We start from the raw sequence: 9,549 nt of genomic DNA, 5'->3' as shown, positions 1-9,549 counted from the left end.
ATTATGTTTACAACAAATTTAAGATTATCAAGGGGGCTTGTAATGTGGCTCACTGACGCTTGCTAGAAGCTATATATATTCATATGCAGGGACTTGTCCTCTGCGGGCAAAGGAACATATCCAGGCATTTCACATTTTAAAAATTGAACAAAAACATGGAGAACAATAGTTCCCTAGTGGTCAGTACCTGACCTTGTTACAGCCCTGGTTCAAACATGGGCAAAAGAGCTGAACTCCAGAGGTGAGGTGAGAGTGACTGCCCTTGACACCAAGGCAGCAGTTGACCGAGTGTGGCATCAAGGAGCCCTAGCAAAACTGGAGTCAATGGGAATCAGGGGGAAAACTCTCCACTGGTTAGAGTCATACCTGGCACAAAGGAAAATGTGGTTGTTGGAGGTCAGTCATCTCAGCTCCAGGACAGCACTGCAGGAGTTCCTCAGGGTAGTGTCCTTGGCCCAACGATCTTCAGCTGCTTCATCAATGACCTTCTAACATCATAAGGTCAGAAGAGGGGATGTTCGCTGATGATTGCACAATATTCAGCACCATTCGCGACTCCTCAGATACCGAAGCAGTCCGTGTCCAAATGTATAAAGACCTGGACAATATCTAGGCTTGGGCTGACAAGTGGCAAGTAAATTTGCACCACACAAGTGCCAGGCAATGACCATCTCCAACAAGAGAGAACCTAACCATTACCTTGATGTTCAATGGCATTACCATCACTGAATCCCCCACTATCAACATCCTGGGGGTTACCATTTACCAGAAACTGAACTGTGCTAGCTTTATAAATACTGTGAATGCAAGCGCAGGTCAGAGGCTAATAATCCTGCAATGAGTAACTCACCACCTGACTCCCCAAAGTCTGTCCACCATCTACAAGGAGTGATTGAATACTCCCCACTTGCATGGATGAGTGCAGCTCCCACCACACTCAAGAAGCCTGACACCATCCAGGACAAAGCAGTCCACTTGATTGGCACCACATCCACTACCTCCACTACTGACGCACAGTAGCAGCAGTGTATACCATCTACAAGATGCACTGCAGGAATTCACCAGGGTTCCTTAGATAGCACCTTCCAAGCCCATGACCAGTAACATCTAGAAGGACAAGGGCAGCAGACAGATGGAAACACCACCTGGAAGTTCCCCACCAAGTCACTTACCATCCTGACTTGGAAATATATCGTCAATCCTTCACTGTCGCTGGGTCAAAATCCTGGAACTCCCACCCTAACAGCACTGTGGGTGTACCTACACCACACGGACTGCAGCAGCTCAAGAAGGCAGCTCTCAAGGGCAACTAGGGATGGGCAATAAATGCTGGCCTAACCAGCGAAGCCCACGTCCCCTGAATGAATTTTTAAAAAATTCTCCAAGGCAACACCTCGACCAATCAGAGTTGAATTGCTAACCAATCAGCACTCTTTTCTCTTGCAGTATAAATTGTTGCTTTCTTTGAAATTTGGCATTCTTGCATCTGTGTTGATGAGTGCAAGACAAAAAACTTCGACAGCATGTCTCTTTTTTTTCAGCAATACTCAGATAAATAAGTTAAGTTGGAATATTAATTCAAAGTAAGTCAGGAAAGGAGATCAAAAGACATATGTTTAACTTAATGAAAAGCCATTTTAAAAAAAGATTAAACAGCTTTCATTAGAGAAGTTATTCCTAACATAGGGCAGAATTTTGCCCTTGGTTGGAGGGTGGGCCCCACCGGCTCGGCGGTGGGCAGGCAGCTGAACTCCGCCGCCGAAATGGGGCCCGCTGCCATTTTGAGTTGGCGGGCCAGTTAAGGCCCGCCCAGCAGCCTGCCCGACAGGAAGTGCTATGCGCTTCCTGTGCGGAGGGGTGGAGGGATTCCCCATCTGTCAAAGTGCGCTTTCGTGCATGCGCACAAAAGAGCGCACATCTCCCTGAGACTAAGTGCTGTCTCAGGGGAATTACTGACAATGTTAAAAACATTAAAAATTGAAAAATATAAAAATTATTAACATGTCCCCCTCATGTGACAATGATTTCGCTGTCCACCCGCCTTCCTAAAAATTTAAAGAGACCGGGATGACGCTGGGGATTCCTCCCAAAGTCATCCCACGTCATTTTCCCGTCGGCGAGCGGGCCCCGCCCCCAAATCGCCGACAGAAAATTCTGGCCATAGTCTTTCAGTAGTGCTGCATATGCAGATATTAGGACTATGCAAAACGCAATTGCATGTTATATCAAGAGAGCTAGAGAAGTAGAGAAGTTTTTGGGCTAAAGAGTCTTCTTGACCTTAATGTTTGCAATAATCATTTGTAACTAGTTGCAACCTTTCTGCCCAATGTAATGTTGCTACTACAAAATATGCGTTCTTTTGTTTATTTTTGTTTGGAATTTTAACTTGTTTTCTTTGACATCTTCAAGACCTACAAATTTAAGCTGCTTACTCTCGTAAGCGGAGTACCAGAGTATTCAATATGTAAGATTTTGGATTCGGGCCCACAGATACCTAAATAGGCAGTTGCCTAGTCATAAGTAAGTTTAAGATGGTTTATTAAGTTCATTAAGAAATAACAGGTTAGATATGATGCATTAACTAATTATTACAGAAAAAGCATATGACCTGTAACAGTTGAAAGCAGTTTACTGATCCCAGAGGACAAACAGACTGTTGGCACAATGTGTTGATTGTTGTTTTGTAGCTTGATTTTTTAACAGCATTGTGCTCTCTAGTCAAAGTGTTGGAAAACTCTTCTCTCAATCTTCCTCCTCGTCCTCTTGTCCATCTTCCATCTGAAGAAGGTAGCTCCCCAATGAGCACTGCCACCTCACCTTTTTTGGGGGCTGGTAGCTTATTCAGTGTCAATCATCTATCTAACTATTCTGACCACTGGATACAGGACAGGTACCCAAACTGTCAGGGTGGTTATCAGCCGCCCTGTTCGTCTGCCTGCTCAAGGTCAGCTTTTTAGTTAACATCCTGCTAAAGGTCATATCCTGGTCCTTCCTAAACAATTGCATAAATAAGGGGGTACACAGGACACCATCCTATTAATTTAGGGATGTCACCAAAACAGCCTGAACTAAGACTGTTTAGAGGTCAAACTGTTTGGAAATCCTCTTTCCAGAGAGAGAATCAATGCTACTTAGCTAGCCCCATAAAATGCGGAAAATGCCCACTTGTTAAAGACCCCAACTTCTTACAAATACCATGTTAAGAAATTGCATTTATAAATGGTTCAATTCATATCCGTTTGTTGAAGAATCAGTCCCCAACTCTTCAGAATTGGATCTTCGCAGCAATGCTGATTGATATAGTCTGGATATCCAGGTGGTGAGAGCTGTATTGGTTCTTGAAAAGATCCTGCTTCCAGACTTTGGAATTCTTCTTTGTTTTGGCAGCAAAGCTGACATTGGCAACAATCTGGGGACACCCATTGTATCGTGATGCCCACTTCTTGGTGGTCTGCAGATAACAAGGCGTCACGTTCTCCCATCATTTGTGCATAGTCAGAACAAATGAACTGAGGCTGTTCGAGGTACTGACAAAATATAATGGTATCTAGAGGCATAGAGTGGTGATCAAAGTCTCTGGGTCGAAATCTACCTGGAGATGCAATGTTGACATATTTTTCACTATGTGCAAGTGCTACATATCTGTTTTGTAACTGTGAGGCACTAGGATATTTTGAGAGTTCTGTGAATTCCCATTTGTTAATACAGGTTTGACCAATAATCTGAGGTGAAAACACAGCACCATCTTGTTCTTTTCTATTCCAGGTTGTCAACGCTGCAGGTAAATGTGGTTTAGGAACACAGATGTACTTATATTTAAAGTATAAGTAAATGGAGAGGGTAACCAGGATTAATGTCCCACATGCTGAGCTGATAATGGCTGAATGGATTATTCTAGTATTTCGCCCTGTGGATTAATACATAATTCAATTTATAATGGGTTAATGCGTGTTGAATATCATGGAAGTATCTGAATTAGAGGAGGGAAACAGATTGTGCTGCTCACCCGTCAGTGTGTCACACTGCTGTTTGCTTGGTTTACCAATCTTACTGTAGAACGGAATCCTTATCTGAACAGAAACACAGTACGTTGTTCCAGGACTTAAGTGCTGGACCTCAAATGTTTTGTTTTTTGTAACGTAAACCCTCTGGTCCTCCAAGCCAATCTGCTAGTTAGGTGAACAATTAATGAAAAATAATCTCATTATGCATTCCATGAATAGAGAATAAAACAAGACAAAGACTCCTACCTGATCCCGTGCTTTGACTGACACAGTTATATAATATTTTACTTCAGGGTATATATCTTCCACAGATTGCAGGCTGCCATTTTGCGTTTGTAAGGTTGTGTTTGGAGCAATCACTTTAACCAGGATTGACTTTTCAAAGGAAATCACCTCTGTTTTTGGAGGCCCAATGAGAGCTGCATGAAAAATAGAGATTGATCCCATTGTTATAAGACTGGTTTGTGCTGTGGACTAGTCAATGTTAATACCACAAAATTTTAAAAAATGCTTCATTTAAATATAATCTTCAATTGATGTTTGATTTTATTGAATATTCAAATAATATCATGCCACTGATGTAGCTCCTAATAAAATAGCTCGTAGCCTGTTATATGACACCAAATTATACATGCAAAGATTCTGCTGAGAAAATCCATTCAGTCAGATTGTTTCAGTTAGTTCATCACTATACATTGAAACTTAGTTTGAGGGCAGTTAGGTTTGATGGATGATAAACATACTCAGCCATGCAAAAGGTGAAGCAGTGTGAGACAATCATTGGCATGCAGCAAACTCCATTACTCATTAGACAACAGAGTTGAAAATGTTCCTCTCCTGTTTTTAAACAAGGCTTGTAAAATGTTATTTGAAATCTCAGTGAAGTACACAACAGCATCAATATTCATTAATAACATAATGCACAAAAGTAATATTGGGAAATGGAAGATACCTTCTGACAGCGATGTGAATCCTAACCTGATGCTTTGCCCCTACCAACCCGAGCACAACTCTTACGCCAAAAAGGCAGGAGAGGAAATTCTGTCTGAATGCATTGTATTGAGTTGAGTAATAAAATAAAGAATTGTCAACAGTAAGATTGTCTATTCATATTTAATGGTCCATTGCACCAAAGGATGGCATTGGGATGAATTGGGACCAACTTTACGTTAGTGAGAAACATACTTACTGTCTGTCATTGGACAAAATGCCTCACTCAGTGTCCAGTTTGAGAATCTGTTAAATGAGTATGATCTTACTCTTGCAGAAAATTTTTCAAGAATTGGATTTGTCTCTCGTGTGAGGTCACAGAAAGTTTCCATGATGCCCCAACATTCTGATTTGTTTGACCATTGGTTTCCATATCTGTAATAAAGGTATCAGTATCTATTGTTCCTTCATCAATTATGCCATTCATAATTATGCTGAAAATCATTAAAACAAAGATCATTAAAGCTAATTGTTGTAGCTCGCCACCATATTTAACGATCTTACTAAAACACACACTGTTGATGTTGCACGAAGTGCGTAGTGGAGTTGTCTTCCCCATTTTGTGGTTTCCAGTGAAGAACACTTTGGAAGTTCTGGGAGATGAATTTCACAACTCGCGCTTCTTCTGGTTCTTTCAAAGCTGAAACAAAGAAAGAGGGTTTACAATCTCTACTTTGGATCAACATCAAAAATTATAGAATATAAATTTTTTCAACGTCTATGAAGAGTCATATTGGACTCAAAGCATTAGCCTAAATTGTTAGCTCGGCAGGTGGGCGCGATCGGCTAGCCCGGGATTGGCCAGGAAACAGACCGCCAACCACAATCAGCACCTGAGCGCGGTTTCACGTTGGATGACCAATTAACGGCCAGCCAGCATGAAGCGCGCACTGAAAAGCTCAGCGCTGCCGGGGTGGGGGTGGGAGGAGGGTGGGCGATGATGTCAATGTGGGCACGGCGAGCACTGAAAGAAAGCTCCCTGAAGGTAGAGAGCTGCCCCTCAGATTTTTATCTTTATTTTATTTCATAATGGAAAACTCATCTCGCATTTGGATGAGGTTTCATGAAAAATGTAAAGGCCACCTGGCCAATTTGCCCATCTGCCAACCGTAAGGGTGGATGGCGATCAAAAATAGACAATTGCGCCATTAATGGGCTTAATTGCTCTCTTAATTATTGGCGGGCCGCTTCCAAATTTTGTGCATGCCCACTGACTGAAATTTAATGCGTGTGCGCGATGACGTCGGGATGCTTGCTCAGTGTCATCTCGCGCGATTTCACACCCAATTGGGTTGGACACGTGCCTGCCCGATCAACATAAAATTAACTACATTTCTCTCTCCACTGCTTCCAGGCCTGCAAGTAAAAGAAATTACAGATTTCGGAAAAAAAATCTTCCTATAATTTGGCTGTTTACACATTCACCAATGCTTTTCATTGTAAATATTTTACTGGAACTAAAATGGAAAAACAGCAAAGAATTCAGCTGTTGCTTTTCAAATGCTATTATGTGCTAAGTGTGAGATACTGAACAAAACAAAACCCCACAGGTAATTTAACCCTTTAGTACTCCATTTATCTGCTGTCAAAAATATAACGTATAATTTCCTTGTTGAACATCTAAGATATTCTGCCAGTTTTTAATGATGTGCTTTGTAAATTGAATATATGCAACAATGGAATGTGAGTCTATCCCACATAGAAGCTATTCTTGTATATCCCCATAAGCAAAGAGCCACAGTTTTAGTGGTATTACTTTAGTGCATTATTGAGTGCAACACCTAGGTTCTGCCTTTTGAATGATATGTTATGTTGGAGCCTCGTCTTGTCCTGGAGCATTTTGAGTGAATGTAAAAGATCCCTTGGGACTTTTTCAAAGAACATCAGGGGAGTTTTTTCCAGTAACCTGGCCAATATTTATCACTCGACCCACATGATTATAAGAAAAACAATTGGCTGGTCATTATCACAATGCAATTTTTGGGGCCATGCTGCAAGTAAATTAGCTACTACATTTTCTACAATATAACATTGACAACGCATCAAAAAGGAGTACTTAATTGGCTATGAACAACGTCTTCTTTTTACGGCACTAGCTACCATAAGGTAAATTTAAATGTCCAGTGTGAATGTATGTGAATGGTTCAATTAATGGGTGAGTGGATGAATGAGTGAATGGGTAGGTGGGTGTTGGAAGTGACTAAATGGATAGATGGGTGAGTTGGCAGGTGCGTGAAGTGGTAGGTGGCTAGGGTGGTAGGTGGTTAGGGTAGCAGTTGGGTGAAGTGGTTGGTGAGTGAGGTGGTAGGTGGCTAGGGTGGCAGGTGGGTGAGATAATAGGTGGGTGAGGTGGTAGGTGGGTGGGATGCTAGATGGGTGGGATGTTCGGTGGGTGGGATGTTGGGTGGGTGGCGTGTTCACTGGGTGGGGTGTTCAGTGGGTGGGGTGGTTGGTGGGTGAGGCGGTCGGTGTGCAGGGTGGCAGGTGGGTGAGGTGGCAGGTGGGTGGGGTGGTTGTTGGGTGAGGTGGCAGGCGGGTGAGGTGGCAGGTGGGTGGGGTGGCAGGTGGGTGGGGTGGTTGTTGGGTGAGGTGGCAGGCGGGTAAGGTGGCAGGTGGGTGGGGTGGCAGGTGGGTGGGGTGGTTGTTGGCTGAGGTGGCAGGCGGGTAAGGTGGCAGGTGGGTGGGGTGTACGTGGGTGAGGTGGCAGGTTTGTGAGGTGGTGGCCTGGTCGGGGGTGTAGTCGGGCAGTCAGGGATGCAGTCGGATGGTTGGGGGTAGCTTAGATGGGTGGTCAGGGGTATTGTCGGGTAGTTGGGGGGTTGTCTGGTGTGTTGGGACGTAGTTAGGGGATCAGTGTGAGTAATTGGTGAGTCAGTTCTTGAGCTGCCCAGGAATCAGGCTAGGTTTTAATCTGTCTAACATTTCCTGGATAACTATCCAGGTAAGCTCCAAGGAACTGTCAGAAGCCTCCGACTCTAACTCAGAGTCAGAGTCATTCGCGAAGGGTCCCAGGGAGGCAGGGAAATTGCCCATTAGAATTTGAAACTTCCTGGGCAATTCCCATGTAGGTCAATGTGTTAGGACTTCCAGAGCGTTGCAACATGCCTTTCTGGCCGTACATCCACTCTGCAACAATCCAGAGACCAGAAGATTTGGGCCACTATTCACTGTCATAAAACAGGACACAATCAGGATGATTTTCACTGAATCCACTGAATGGAAACAGGGATGTAGAGGCCGGAAGAGCGCCTTCGGATGACTTACCAACTTGTTTACACTGCTGCTCCACCTGCCGTCCTCTTGGGAAAGGTCTTCTGATGGCAGTCAGATTGCCTGCCTGTTCGTAATGGCAGGAGCTTTTAACGTGAATATTGACAGCCTATGATGTGGTGGTACCCTGATTCCAATTGCGATAGATCTAGGCAGTCAAATCCTCTTTTATTCAACCTTTGTGGGGCTGGCTAGCTGGGAAGAACAGGAGTACCGCCTCCTAGAGGTGAAAATGGGCGATTGGTCTACTCTAATGTCTCCGCTTAGACTCATTTTAAGTAAGTATTTAAGAGAGATATTCAAACAATCTCCATCCTTTTGTGTGAGGTTATGGAAAAGCATATTAATTATCCACCCCCAATCTGTAATAAATCATAATTATTACCATTCAATAATATCCTCACAGCCAATCTAGAATTTCTGAGTTTGTCAAAATAAAATTTCCATAAACTATATTAATATAATTAACTTACATTTTTTATTGCACAAAATACACAGTTTGATTATTAAAGAGTCAACCAGAATTTTAATATATCACAGTTTTAAGATTTGGAAGCTAAATCTAACCTCTTTTGGCTTTAATTTGGGTTTTATTCTGGCTGATTTATCTGAAAGTAATTATTATCTTCGGTATTGCTATTAATAGCAATACTAATACAGTATATTTACACAAGTACTTGCTGGCATTTTAGAACCTGAACAATCATTAATTGAAATATTGTAATGGGAGAGCTTAGATTAAACCGCGGGAGAAAAATAAAAACAACATTGTCAGAAGGGAAGCAAGATTTGATACAGAAAAACCATTGGAGATAAAACAAAATAGAACTAGAATATCTAAACAATCATATGCACAGAGCAGCTCCAGATATTTAAAAAATACTATAAAGGATTACTTACCTTTGCCGCTAAATAGAAGCAACATTAGAAAGAGCCATAAAAACATGTGCCACTCTTGTAGTGCCATCTTTACATTCTGGAGGAGACACTGTGACGATCTAGTCGAAAACAAAAAAAGAGCCACCTTTCAATACAAAAAAAATGTAAGTTGTCCTTGTTCATGAAATATCTGGATCCTTCCCATTTTATATTGTTATTAGATACAACAGGGGGAATTGAAACACAATGTACTTCTGCCAAATATTTCTCCAGTTTCCCGTGTAATTATTTAGAAGGAACGTGCATAGCAGAGGAACAAGTTTGAAGCAGGCTGCAGGACAATAAAACATGAATTTGGCCATGTACTGCTTTATGTTATCAATAGGACAGTGTAGGAAGCTGGGAC

The 9,549-nt window shown here is 42.3% G+C and overlaps 1 protein-coding gene across 1 annotated transcript; it reads right to left on the bottom strand.

Moving 5' to 3' along the window:
- Window positions 1-2,521: 2,521 nt before the first annotated feature.
- LOC144681131 (interferon alpha/beta receptor 2-like) lies at window positions 2,522-9,258 on the bottom strand. The gene is made up of 6 exons (XM_078542860.1): window positions 9,165-9,258; window positions 5,511-5,634; window positions 5,194-5,369; window positions 4,251-4,423; window positions 4,007-4,169; window positions 2,522-3,907 (listed from the first exon to the last, which is right to left on the bottom strand). The coding sequence occupies exons 1-6, from the start codon at window positions 9,229-9,231 to the stop codon at window positions 3,225-3,227; spliced, it is 1,386 nt and encodes a 461-aa protein (XP_078398986.1). The 5' UTR covers window positions 9,232-9,258; the 3' UTR covers window positions 2,522-3,224.
- Window positions 9,259-9,549: the final 291 nt, after the last annotated feature.

The sequence above is a fragment of the Cetorhinus maximus genome, chromosome 5 (genome assembly GCF_964194155.1).
Source record: "Cetorhinus maximus chromosome 5, sCetMax3.hap1.1, whole genome shotgun sequence".
In the NCBI taxonomy this organism is placed as follows: Eukaryota; Metazoa; Chordata; class Chondrichthyes; order Lamniformes; family Cetorhinidae; genus Cetorhinus; species Cetorhinus maximus.
The sequence above is the reverse complement of the archived record's forward strand: the minus strand, read 5'-3'. Positions and strand labels throughout refer to the sequence as shown.